Here is a 14,494-nt window from a genome sequence, read left to right on the forward strand (position 1 = left end):
GGGGAGCTGGTCAGCCTCCTTCTTGTCGAAAACATCCCGAAAAGCCACATACTTCTCTGGGAGGATCACGGTAGCTGAAGAACTGCCAGAAGCAGATGGGGGGGGAGGAAAGGGTTAAGGCCTGGACTGGGACTGGCGCCTCAGTTGGGAGGCAATGCTCCCGGCAGTAGGGAGATGCAAACTCCACTTGCTGAAGCCCCCAAGAAATTTGAGGATTATGCTTAGAGAGCCAGGAAACACCCAGCACGATTGGGTATTGGGGAACCTTGGCCAAGTGAAACTGAATCTACTCAACGTGGGACTGGGCGTGCAGAGTGAGCAGAGCTGTAATCCGGGTCACCGCGCCCGAAGAAAGAGGACACCCATTGATGGTCTCCACTGCCAAGGGAGCAGGAAGAGGCAGGGTAGGAATCTTGTGGAAGAGAGTGAATGTTTCATCCATGAAACTGGTTGTAGCCCCAGAGTCCACTAAAGCCAGGGCTTCCACCCCACCCACTGGGAGGAGCAGAGGTGAACATGCAATAGCAGATGGGAGGGTGGGGGTGTTGTGGAAGGCACCCACCTGGTGGGGAACTGACCCCCACATTGGAGACCCCCAACAGGCTTGGGGGGCAGCCTAGTCAGGCCTGGGGACAAGGAGGAGGAGGAAGGAGAGGAGGGAGAGGAGGGAGAGGAGGGAGAGGAGGGGGAGGAGGGGGAGGCAGTGGGGCTGTGGGTCTAGCACAGCAGGTTTTGGCGAAATGTCCCAGCTTTCCACACTGAAAGCATCGGCGCTCTGCACACCGCCGCTGTAGTTCCTCTGGCGGCAGCAGGGCTCAGGTAGCTCCCAGCTGCACTGGGGTCTCCTCCGCCCCCACTGTAGGGGCGGGGGGTGGGGGAGGGGGCAGGAAACATGGGGGAATGGGAGGAAGGAAAGCTCAGCCCCCGGCGCCCCACCGGGTCTGCCAGCACCCCTCCAGCCGACTATCTATCTGGAGGCAGGTCTGGATGAGGCCCTCCAAAGTAGGCGAGCTAGGCGTGTGTGCCAGCTCATCCAAGATCTCATCATTCAAACTGTCCAAAAACTGAGCCACCAGCGCAGCATCATTCCACTGTAAATCCTGCATCAGCAAGCGAAAAGTTGTCGTGTAGCTGGAAACTGAGTCCTTGCCCTGCCTGAGGCGGTAATTCTCCTGAGAAGTTGTCTGCGTGCGCAGGGAGTCACCGAAAAACCTGGCCATCACTGTCATGAAACCTAGATAGTCCCCAAGCAGGGGGTCATTAGCGAGAAGAAGTCCCGAAGCCCATCTAACTGCCACGTCTGAAAGTAGGTTAATGATGAAGCCCACACGAACCTGTTCCGTCAGGAAATCCTCAGGCCATAGGCGCATGTACAGCTCCGATTGGGCCTGGAAAATCTGAAAAAGTCCTTTCTCACCAGAAAACTTCTCTGGCAGAGCCACTGGGCACTTGCAGCGGGCGGGGGGGAATCGGAGGTGGTGGGGGTTGAACCTCAGCTTGCAGACTCCGTACAGCAGTTGTCAGTTGAGCCACTTGATCACAAACAACCTGGTTCTCTTGAGCGAGAGCTTGCACCGCCGAGTCCATGGCAGACTCCAGAGGCAGTAGGAGCAGAGAGAAGAAAAAAAGAGGAACGGGGACCAAGCCGTCAGGAGCGCCCTAGCTGCCTCTTGCAGTCCCCACCAATAGCCAACTCAGGACACAGACGACGAGGAATTCTTTCCGAGACTTTATTCCTTTATTACTTTATGACTCTTTCAGATACTAATCACTAGTGACAAAGCAAGGAACAGCACCGGGGAAAGACAGCAGAGTAGCCTAAGCTCCAGGTAAGTCAGTTTGTCCCCGTTTGAAGGAGAATCAGGGGAAGACCCTGAACTTATGGGCTAGGGAGAGTTCCTCCCTCTTTCCCTTGGGTCCTCGGGATGCGACCGTTTGCGCGCCAAACGAGCGCTATGTCTCCTTTCCGCACCCTCCATCTGTCGCCGCTCCCTGCGTCTGCACCGAGCGTCCAGCGAGTGTCCAGCAAGCCCCCCTCCAGCGCTCTCTCACTGCCAGGGTCACTATCTCTCCCAGGAATGCTGGCAGGAGGAATCTCTGCCAGCTGCTGTGCTTGTGAGAGATGAGCGAGCTCCTCTCCCACGGATTGCTGTTCCTCCTCAGAATCTGAACTGCTCTGGGGCTCTATTGGCTCAGTTTTCACCCTGACACAATCCTATGGAGATAGTCGGCCGCCTCCAAACTCGGAAGTGACCAACTATCCAATGCAGGGCGGGTGGAGTGTGGAGGGGATCATCTCCTCTGTGCTCTGGCCACCCTGCATTTGCAGCTAGATGGCCTATTTTGGCTGTCTAGCCAGAGCGGCTCAGAGCAGGGGGTGGGGAGGCCGGACAGCACATAGAAAGTGTTGTACTGGCACTTCTGCCATCCCCTCCCCTCCCTGCCCTTGGGAACACCCCCTTTTCCCCTGCTCTGCGCTGCTCTTCCAAGGTGGCAGGGGAAGGGGTAGGGAGGCAGTTTTCTGGGATCCGACCTCGGATCGCTGGCTTCAAGGTTGGTTCCTGAAAACTGAAAACTCCTATGTCTGTCTAGCTGCTGTCTAGCGCCCATAGGATTACACCCTTAGTCATACTTAGAGTAGACACTTAGACATCAATGGGATGTAAGTGAGCCATGACTACCTGAAGCCCTATTGGTTTTAATGGGTCTACTCTAAATATGACTTATTCTGGAACTAACCCATGATCTCTTGGTGCGCATTAGAAGATTTTATGAGAGCAATTTGACTAAATTTCAAAATTTATTTGAAGGGAACAAAAGGATTGCTCTTAGTAGCATGCCTTTTAACTTACAAAATGGGGAAGGGTTCATAGAAATGGGAAACTGATACCAGTACAAACATCTCAAAATAAAAATTGTATTATATCTTTATTAATGGGTTTAAGTACTCAGTATCAACCTACTTGAAAGATAACCATTCTAAGATTCCTTATAGATAATGTTTAAGTTAACTTCATATGGGAAACTTCCATATAGTAATAACAAATAAGTGCTGGAAATAACCAATATATAACACCCCCTGCCTAGAGTAGGTGATCAGCATATATAGTGGAATTTATCCAAATTAATGAAATGCTGGGACAGTACAATTAATATTACAAATAGAATTACAAATAACTTAACCACTTTGCCTGTTTGGTAGCTCTGTGAGACACCACCTGAAGAGACTGGCTGAGGAGTGCTGACCAGACATACAGTTTAATTACGAGAAGATAAAACAAACAGCAGGAAGGACAAAAGGGCACACTGCCAGATGAGCCCATTGGTTAAGGGAGGGCTGAGGATGAACCTTCATCCTGCCCAGATACAGCAGCTCAACTAACCTGGAAAAGCATTCTTTTCGAAGTCAAACATGGGGATAAAATAGATGGGGTGAAAATAAGGCAATAAGTCTAAACACAATTTCCTGGGAGTAAGCCCATTGAACACAGTAGGACTTACTTCTGAATAAACTTTCCTATGATTGGGCGATATGGCTGTAATCGTATGCACACTTACCTAGGAGTAAGCCCCACTATGTTCAGTGAGGCTTACTCCCAGGAAAGTGTGCCTGAGGCTGTAGCCTTAGTTTCATTCCCAGGGTTCATAGAATCATAGAATAGTAGGGTTGGAAGGGGCCTACAAGGCCATCGGGTTGACTTGAGTTGATTCCCAATCTTGAAAGTTTTCTGCTGAGAAATAAAATGATTTGCTCATGACATTCTGGGACTAGTTAACCCTTCTTTGACTTTATCAGAAAGGAGAAAGCAAGATGATCCCAGGAAACCACAGCACCGTGACTGAATTTGTGTTCCTAGCTTTCCCCAACAACAGACCTATCCAGGCCCTGGTCTTCACAGCCATGCTTCTGGTCTACATAGCCAACATTTCAGGAAATCTGCTCATCATAGTGGCTATCTGGGAAGATCCCCCCTTGCATACTCCCATGTACTTCTTCCTGTGGTCCCTTTCCATAATCGAGCTCTGCTTTACAACGTCTGTGGCACCCCAGATGCTAGTGAACACTTTACAAGAGCAGAAGAGCATCACTATTGGAGGATGTGGTACCCAGATGTTTTTCTTCATAGCCCTGGGCAGCACTGACAGCTTCCTTCTAGTGGCAATGGCTTACGATCGCTATGTTGCTATCTGCCACCCTCTGCATTATGCTCATATCATGACTTGGCAGAGATGTGTATGGCTAGCGGCCACCTCGCTGGCTCTTGGGGGACTGTTGTCTATAAAAATTGCAATCCTGGTATTCCACCTTCCTTTCAAGGGCTCCAACCAGATTGAACATTTTTTCTGCGACATCAATCAACTGTTGAAGCTGGCAAGTACTAACACCGACTTTGAGGAGATTGCCCAGTCCATCGGCAGCATCCTAATACTTTCTGTGCCCTTCCTGCTCATTGCCATTTCGTACATTTGTATCATCAGGACAATCCTGCAGATCCCTTCAACCAAGGGACGGCTCCAGACTTTCAACACCTGCTCCTCCCACCTCATGGTGGTATTGCTACAGTATGGCTGTGGCTCTTTGGTGTACCTGCACCCCAAATCCAGACAGTTTGATAAGATGGATCGGTTGCTGTCACTGGTGTACACCTTTGGCACCCCTATTCTGAACCCTGTTATATACAGCCTGAGAAACAAGGAGCTCAAGGATGCCATAAGAAAACTCACTCTGAAGGCCAAGCTGGAAGTCAGGCACACATAGCTGCCACCCACTCCATATCCCTTCATTTTCTCTTCTGTGTAACGTCTAATGCAAATGACACATCACACGATTATTGCACCATGTACAGCTCCCTGCCCCTGCCTGACATCTTTAGCTGATGGAAGTGGGGAGAGATGAAGTTGTGATGGCATTATGCCATGCATTCTTTGCATTAAATGTCACAAGGGAGCAAGAATAAAGAGGCATGGAGTGGCAGCTGCTGTATATAATGTCTAGTTTAGCCTTATGGCAATTCCTGGTGACTTCACCATACTTCAAGATATGGTTGATGCATGTGCTTAAAATAACGTGACCCATGTCATGTGTATGGCATAGGACAGAGGGGGAGAACCTCAGGCCCATGGGCCAAATCCAGTCCTCTGTGTTCTCCCAGATGTGCATCCCCCCTTCCCCTGGGCATACCTCCTTTCCCCCAGCACTGATCTTTTGGTGGTTTCCCAGCATTTGTGCAGTTTTTTTCCCCATTGTAAAAGGCTGAAATGCCTCTTCTAAGGCTCAGTTACACTGCGGTACTAAGGGATTTTGCTTGGGTGCATGCGTGTGTGTCTTTGGCCCTGCTCCATTTGCCCTTTGCCTGCAACCCCACCCGGCACTAGAATGAAGCCCCTGAGAGCTCCTCCAAAATTAAATTTGGCCCTTGGGCTGAAAGAGGTTCCCCTACAATGAGAAAAGAATAGAAAATAATTGTAAATTGCTCCTGGATCAGCAATGGCTTCGTATTGCCAAAGGGGTTCTCCCAAACTGTGTCATAGTAAACCACCTTAGGGGCCAAAGGAGGTGTGATTTTAAATGCACCTTTCCATTTAACCTGCAGGTCTTTTAACATGCAGATAGCATCAGCTGAGGGTTGTTGTTGTTTTTATTAATTATTGGGATTGGAGCAGGCCTAGAAGGGGAATTAACCTTATTCTCACCTCCTGTGGTTCTGAGGAAAACTCCTCTGAAGCCACTAATTGCACTGTGAGGAAATCCCTCATTGACACAAATGCAAAGATACATTGCCACATCTAGTTTTGTTCTCATGAAAATAATGTTAAAGAATTACCAAGAAGACTTAAGATAAAAGAGGCAAGCAGTTTGGCAGATTACTGGGGGATGTGGTCTAGGACCACTGCTGAAAGGAACAAAGTACTGATAACACAGTTCAACCACATTTATCGCTAAGCTTAGTGAACTGAAAAAGCATTATGGGAGCTCTTACAAAACATGTGATCCATCACTGCCAAGGCTGAAGAGAATGTCCTCTCGATCAGGGTTAGGTAACCCTGTTTCCTCTTCAGATATTTTGGACTACAACTCCCATAATTCCTGATCACTGGCCATGCTGGCTGGGATTTATGAGAGTTGTAGTCCAAAGCATCTGGAGGGCACCAGATTGCCTACTGCTGCTATTGATTGTATCATCTACGTATCAACTCTGCACACAGACATGGAAATTGCTTCCTCCAGGTTCCCCTTGGAAGATGACAGTTTTTAAATGCCACTGAACACCATCACTTGGAGCGTAGAGATCACAAACACACCTTCCCTCTCTACTGGAAAAATTGCTCCTAAACTCTAGAGCAGGTGCAAAGCCTGTTGTTTCACCTGGGGTAAATAGCTTGTTTGGGGAAGTCAAGGTAAGTTGCCTGTAACAACGTCTTAAGGTGGAACTATAGTGTTGCAACTATAGTGTTGCAACCCTTCATGGATCACTGCCTTGTTGTGGCGAAGGGGCTTGCGTAACTCAGTGAAGCCGTAAGCTATGCCGTGCAGGGCCACCCAAGATGGACAGGTCATGGCGGAGAGTCCTGACAAAATGTGGTCCACTGGAGAAGGAAATGGCAACCCACTCCAGTATCCTTGCCAAGAAAACCCCATGGAACGTATCACAAGGCTAAAAGATATGACGCCGGAAGATGAGCCCCTCAGGTCGGAAAGTGTCCAATACACTACTGGGGAAGAGCAGAGGGAATTTCCAAGTAGCGCCAGAAAGAGTGAAGTGGCTGGGCCAAAGCCGAAAGGACACTCAGCTGTGGATGTGTCTGGTGGTGAAAAGAAAGTCCGATGCTGTAAAGAACAATATTGTTTAGGAACCTGGAATGTCAGATCAATGAATCAAGGTAAGCTGGAGGTGGTCAAACATGAGATGGCAAGACTGAACATCGACATCTTGGGAATCAGTGAACTAAAATGGACAGGCATGGGCGAATTTAATTCAGGTGACCATCATATCTACTACTGTGGGCAAGAATCCCTTAGAAGAAATGGAGTAGCACTCATAGTCAACAAAAGGGTGGGAAAAGCAGTACTGGGGTACAATCTCAAAAACAATAGAATGATCTCAGTACGAATCCAAGGCAAACCATTCAACATCACAGTAATTCAAGTCTATGCCCCAACCACTGATGCCGAAGAAGCTGAGGTTGATCGGTTCTATGAAGACCTACAACACCTTCTAGAATTAACACCAAAAAAAGATGTCCTCTTCATCATAGGGGATTAGAATGCTAAAGTAGGAAGTCAAGAAATCACCAGGGTAACAGGCAAGCATGGCCTTGGAAATGAAGCAGGACAAAGGCTAATAGAGTTTTGCCAAGAGAACACGCTGATCATAGCAAACACGCTTTTCCAACAGCACAAGAGGCGACTCTACACATGGACATCACCAGATGGTCAATATCGAAATCAGATGGATTATGTCCTTTGCAGCCAAAGATGGAGAAGCTCTATACAGTCAGTAAAAACAAGACCTGGAGCTGACTGTGGCTCAGATCATGAGCTTCTTGTTGCAAAATTTCAGCTTAAATTGAAGAACGTAGGGAAAACCACTAAACCATTCAGGTATGATCTAAATCATATCCCTTATGAATATACAGTGGAGGTGAGGAATAGATTTCAGGGATTAGACCTGATAGACAGAGTGCCTGAGGAACTATGGATGAAGGTCCGTAGCATTGTTCAGGAGGCAGCAACGAAATCCTTCCCAAAGAAAAAGAAATGCAAGAAAGCCAAGTGGCTGTCTGATGAGGCTTTACAAGTAGCTGACGAAGAAGGGAAGCGAAAAGCAAGGGAGAAAGGGGAAGATATGTCCAACTGAATGCAGAGTTCCAGAGAATAGCAAGGAGAGACAAGAAGGCCTTCTTAAATGGACAATGCAAAGAAATCAAGGAAAACAACAGAATGGGGAAGACTAGAGATCTCTTCAAGAAAATCGGAGATCTCAAGGGAACGTTTTGTGCAACGATCCATTGATAAAGGACAAAGAAGGCAGGGACCTAACAGAAGCAGATGAGGTTAAGAAGAGGTGGCAAGAATACACAGAAGAACTATACAGGAAAGATCTGAATGTCCCTGATAGCCATGATAGTGCGGTCACTGAACTTATCTGGACATCCTAGAGAGTGAAGTCAAGTGGGCCTTAGGAAGCATTACTAACAACAAAGCTAGCAGAGATGACACTATTCCAGCTGAGCTATTTAAAATCCTAAAAGATGATGCTGTTAAAGTGCTGCACTCAATATGCCAACAAATTTGGAACACTCAACAGTGGCCGCAAGACTGGAAAGGTCAGTTTACATTCCAATTCCAAAGAAGGGCAATGCCAAAGAGTGTTCAAACTACCGCACAATTGCGCTCATTTCACATGCCAGCAAGGTGATGCTCAAAATCCTACAAGCTAGGCTTCAGCAGTATGCGAACCGAGAACTACCGGAAGTACAAGCTGGGTTTCGAAGAGGCAGAGGAACTAGAGATCAAATCGCCAACTTTCGCTGGATCATGGAGAAAGCAAGAGAATTCCAGAAAAGCTCCTATTTCTGCTTCATTGACTATGCTAAAGCCTTTGATTGTGTGGATCACAACAAACTCTGGCAAATTCTGAAAGTGATGAGGGTACTAGACCACCTTACCTGTCTCCTGAGAAACCTGTACGAGGGTCAAGAAGCAACAGTAAGAACCGGACACGGAACAAGCGATTGGTTCAAAATTGGGCAAGGAGTACAACAAGGCTGCATATTGTCACCCTGCTTATTTAACTTATATGCAGAGTACATCATGAGAAATGCCAGGTTGGATGAATCACAGGTCGGAATTAAGATTGCCGGGAGAATTATCAGCAACCTCAGATATGCAGATGATACCACCCTAATGGCAGAAAGCGAAGAGGATCTAAAGAGCCTCTTGTTGAGGGTGAAAGTGGAGAGTGCAAAAGCTGGTTTGAAACTCAACATTAAAAAAATGAAGATCATGGCATCTGGCCCCATCACTTCCTGGCATATGGAAGGGGAAGAAATGGAAGCAGTGACAGATTTTATTTTCTTGGGCTCCAAGATTACTGCAGATGGTGACTGTAGCCATGAAATTAAAAGACGCTTGCTACTGGGGAGGAAAGCTATGGCCAACCTAGGCAGCATAGTAAGAAGCAGAGACATCACCTTGCCGACAAAGGTCTGTCTAATCAAAGCTATGGTTTTCCCAGTAGTAATGTATGGCTGTGAGAGCTGGACTATAAGGAAGGCTGAGTGCTGAAGAATGGATGCTTTCGGACTGTGGTGCTGGAGAAGACTCTTACGAGTCCCCTGGACTGCAAGGAGGACAAATCAGTCAATCCTAAAGGAAATCAACCCTGAGTGCTCATTGGAAGGACAGATACTGAAGCTGAAGCTCAAATATTTTGGCCACCTAATGCAAAGAGAAAACTCTGGAAAAGACCCTGATGCTGGGAAAGACTGAAGGCAAAAGGAGAAGGGGACGGCAGAGGATGAGATGGCTAGATAGCATCACTGATGCAATGAATATGGACTTGAGCTTGCTCCGGGAGAGAGCGCAGGACAGGAAGGCCTGGCATGCTATGGTCCATGGGGTCACGAAGAGTCGGACACGACTGAACAACTGAACAACAACAACAACATAGTGTTGCAAATTCCTTACTTCTTCAAGTGGTGAAAAGTTCCAAGGACAGCATGACCCAGGTTTGGTTTCCTTTGGATGAGTGTGCACTGGGGACTTTTGACATATTTGTAATATTTTCTGCATTTACAAATATAGAACATAAGCAGGGACAAGCAGCAAAACACACGCCTTCCCCAAGCTCTGATGGCTATCACTCAAAGAAGATATCCAATCATGAAGGGCTTTTCTACATAAGGCATTTATTTTGTGCTTGTCATTCCCTACCCATGGTTGTTTACAGGTTCTTTAGATGATGTCATGACCCCCCAGTTTCGCTAAAGAGCACTTTTGGTGAGTTTTTTTAGAGTAGGAAAAATGCAGTATTTAATTTTTAATGGTGAAAGAAAATGCTTTTTTCACTTGTGTATTCGCGCTATTCTCCTATACCACAGTGCCACTTAGAGGTTATGTAGTGGGAAAGCCGGCAAGGAAATGCTCTTTGTGTCATGCTTGGATGTCATTTCTGTGACAAAACCAAAAGCAGATGTAGCCAATTAACAGTTGATTAACCCTCACGTAAAAAAGCCCTAGATCTCCCAGCCATTAACTCCCACTGAAGAAACATCAAGCAGCCATTAATAACAATCTCCTTAAAAAGGAAGGTCAGCCAGTACTAACAATATGTTATGAACGCAACACAGGGTTCCCAATCCTGTGTTTTCATTGTAGGGCAAATGCAGGTATGAGAACATTTGGAAGGGGAGAATCAGTGGATTAACATCTCCCGCATCCTCTGATTCTCTCCTACAAATCACCCCCATCCCCAAGCAGTTTTTAATCATTTAATCATTTTTTCCCCTCAGGTGGGCTCTGAAAGTAAGCTCAACTGAATTTTTAAAAAAATGACAGCAGGGGTAGTGAAGGGCTATGAGTGGATAACAACAACGTCTGGATGCTCCCCCTGCAAAATTCTGTGAATGAGGCAGGGTGATGCATGATAAAAAAAACCTCATCTGAAACCACTCCTAGTCTGACATTGAAGGGTGGCGATTCTGGGAAGCAATCCAATGAAAGGGAAAGGAAATTTTGTTTGTCCTCACAAAGAAGAACCCTTAAGTAGAAATTACATGTATGGATGCGCATGCATGCGTGCACACACACAGACATACAGAACCTCACTGACCATAATTCAAGATAATCAATTAAAGGGACAGAGGTTGCAGCCTTCTGCACTGAATGGTTTGAGAGGGATGGGAATAAGATGAACACATCCAGGAACAAACAAAAATTATAGGATGGTGGTGGTGAGTCTGGGTCCATCCTCACCCCATGAAGCTAGAGGGAGGGGGGACATGCCAGGTCTTTGTGTTAAAGGAAACACATGAAAATACTGCAGTGTGTGTGTGTGTGTGTGTGTGTGTGTGAGTGAGAGAGAGAGAGAGAGAGAGAGAGAGAGAGAGAGAAAGAAAGAAAGAAAGAAAGAGGGCCTATCTACATAGGGTATTTACTCTGGTCCTGCTATAGTCCCAATACAATTGTGGCACATGATTTAAACCCTTCTCCATAGCAAGCATGCCCTTTCTTGCTGTAAAATCCGGGGGTGGGGGGAGATTGTTTGTTTTGGAAACTGGTTTTCTGATGGATTTTCCGTCATGGAGGTTTCAGCACAGTTTGGGAGCCTGTGTGACCTGAACCACCCTCAGTGCAGGCTCTTGGGAGCAGCACTGATTGGCAGAAGGGAAAGTGGCGTGGGGAGAGCAGAGGGCTAAACATGTCTACCCAGAAGCAACTTCAATTGCACTTTGCTGAGTACATGAGCAAAGGGGTCAGGAGAATTCCTTTGCCTGTTGTTTTAAATATTCACTGACCGCAAGAGTGGAGAGGGGGCAGGCAGGCTTTGAAACTGCGCTGTTGGCTTTGAAACTGCGCTGTTGTGAACGTGTGCTGGATAAACATGCTTACTCAAAAGTAAGTCTCTCTAATTGCACTTCACTGACCATGGGAGGGTGGAGGGGGCAGCCAGCCCGCCCGGCTGCTTTGAAATGGCGCTGTTGCAAATGTGCACTGTTATGGAAAAGTGAACGCATGCTCTTATGGAGGTGCGCAGATCCGCAGAGCCTTACTGATCTTAAAAGCTGATGGCCCCCAAATGACCCCTAATCCCACAGAGGAGGGCTGGACATGGAGGAGAGCTGTTTGCTAAACATGCCAACTTGGAAGTAATTTGTCCTCCATTGCACCTGAGTGCAATGGAGGGTGGGTGGGGATGAGAGGTGTGGGGAGCAAGCCTCCACTCATTCACTGCCCCACACCTAGGCAGTTGATGACATTCAGTTCTACTTGCAGAACTCCACCCACCCAACCCCAAACTGATGCAGTTTCAGGTGCCATTTGCCCCATGCAAGCAGGTTCCCCTTGATGGCTGGGGAATGCTGGGAGTTGTAGTCCTTTTCTCTGTCTAAACATGCATAGGATTGCACCCTTAGTCTCTGTTAGCGCATCTTACACTGTGCAACTGTTACTTAGGAATGGTTATATCCTCATCAGTCTTACTTACAAAAGAACTAAAAAACTGTTATGATCAGTTTCTGAAGACAACTCAGCAATAAACACACATATTATTTGTAAGTGATGCTTCCATGCCTTTTAAGTCAGAGGCCTCATTTTATGTGTATTGAAAGTACTGTAAGGAGCAATTGTGAGTGCACCTGGAAAAAACAATATATTAAACTCTGATGAAAACACTCCCCATCCAGGGATTTGGTGCTTCTTCTTCCAGAAAATAAGCACTGAGACAGAAAGATCAGTGCAAGAATCACATTGGATTGGGCCCAAGGGGGAACATGTTGAAGTAACAATAATTAGATGAGATAACTGTTATCTCCATGCAAAAGTAGTTAGAGAACAGAGGGGGAGAATACTGTGGATTCTAGAGAAGCCATTAAAGATATCTATCCTGAAATGGAGATTAAGTTACCATTAGCACAGAAAAGATGGAATTTATCATCAGGTATTCAGGAAACCTTGGTGTGACCAAGATAATTATATGCTATAGCAATCTTGTAGCCATCTTGAACATGGCAAAATAGATGTCTTGGCTACAGCAGTCTCCTTTGAACCTGCTAACTGTGTTTCTGGCCAAAAAGGTTTACAAGGTACACTACAGCATGACACCCAGCATGCTTTCAGATGAAACTTCTATCACATCTCGTTTACAAAATTTTACAAAGGGTCTAGACATTATCATCTTCCACTCATAACCCTCCCATGTTTCCCCACAAATTTTACCTTCGTTTTTAAATATCCAAGGCATGTTTAAATATTGAAATTCAAAACCAGTTTTCACCAAGGAATGTCCCTAGTAAGTGAGACGTAGGGCTGATAAAGCTGTATCATCAGTGTCCTCACTGACACATGTCTTTCTCTGGGAATGTATTTAGTTAGATTTCCAGACCACCATATCACTGCTCAGGGCAAGCAGCAATGGACTGAATTAGCCACTATCAATCATGGTTCTTCGTTTTTTATGTCCAGTTTGGTCCTAAGCAAGTCAAACTAGAGTTTTGCACAACCAGACTCAACACTCTACCTATGACACCATACTTCCATTACAGTCAGTGGTGCAGTTAAGTAATTTTAGACTCTGGATTTAATGATCTTATGGCAAGGGGGTGGGGAGTCCCCTCTTTAGATGGTAATGCATATTACTTCAAACAATGCAGGCTGGTGGCTCCGATGTCAGTGGGGCAGTGAATCCGCTCTGGGTTTCAGTCAGAACAAGCGAGAACTCTAAAGGAGCTATTCAAGTTGCAGAGCTCTGTTGCATTTGCCTGCCCCCCCCCCATTCTGGTGAGTGGGGCTCTGGACATCTGCCCTGAAGTCCTACCCTGATGGCAACACTGACTCTAATATTCTAATGATGGAGGAAGACATTTTTCTCCCTCTCTCAAAATACTAGAACCCAGGGTCATCCTATGAAGCTGATTGGTGGGAGATTCAGGACAGATAAAAGGAAGTACTTCTTCACACAGCGCATAGTTAAACTATGGAATTCACTTCCACAAGACATAGTGATGGCCACCACTTTGGATGGCTTTAAAAAGGGATTGGACAAATTCCTGGAGGAAAAGGCTATCAATGGCTACTAGATCTGATGGCTATATGCTACCTCCAGTATCAGAGGAAGTGAGCCTATGTATACCAGTTGCTGGGGAACATGGGTGGGAGGGTGCTGTTGCATTCATGTCCTGCTTCTGGGCTTCCATGGGCAGCTGGTTGGCCACTGTGTGAACAGAATGCTGGAGTAGATGGACACTTGGTCTGATCCAGCATGGCTCTTCTTATGTTCTTATGAGAAACATGTGATATAACTTTGATATTAATTTGATATGACTATTTCTTTATTGTTCAATAAATATTATTGGCTGTTATTTTGACACTGATCATGTATAGATTGATTGGGGTGCAGATTTCTTGCTATTCACTTTGGGTTTCCTTCAGGAAAGAAAAATGTGTTATAAATACGAAAAATGTCTCCCCGACACAGCCCTACCATAGGCTCTCATTTGGATCAGCTACCGGGCTGACAACATCCTTGGGCTGACAGCAATCCAGTGAGATTGCTTTCCACATACCAAAAATGGCACCCAAAGGAAAAAGGTAACAACTTGTCTGTGGTTCCTTGGCCAAACTGGGATTGGCAAAAAGATCCATATCCTATTTATAAGCCCAAGAAAAAGGATAAGTAAGGGAGCTATTATGGGTGGTTACAAACTAGGTGGGAACTTGTCCTGAAAGGATGGGGTTATTCTGCAAGTCCACACACACACACACACACACAAT

The 14,494-nt window shown here is 46.3% G+C and overlaps 1 protein-coding gene across 1 annotated transcript; it reads left to right on the plus strand.

Annotated features, from left to right (window-relative positions):
- Positions 1-3,811: 3,811 nt before the first annotated feature.
- On the plus strand, positions 3,812-14,269 carry LOC146358023 (olfactory receptor 10V1-like). Its single transcript, XM_084853329.1, has 3 exons — positions 3,812-4,732; positions 13,669-13,722; positions 14,210-14,269. Exons 1-3 carry the CDS (start codon positions 3,812-3,814, stop codon positions 14,267-14,269), a joined length of 1,035 nt encoding a protein of 344 aa, XP_084709455.1.
- The last annotated feature ends 225 nt before the right edge of the window (positions 14,270-14,494 follow it).

Source organism: Heloderma suspectum, chromosome 1 (genome assembly GCF_057233095.1).
Source record: "Heloderma suspectum isolate Gila_16-S chromosome 1, 16-S_ref, whole genome shotgun sequence".
NCBI classification, from domain to species: Eukaryota; Metazoa; Chordata; class Lepidosauria; order Squamata; family Helodermatidae; genus Heloderma; species Heloderma suspectum.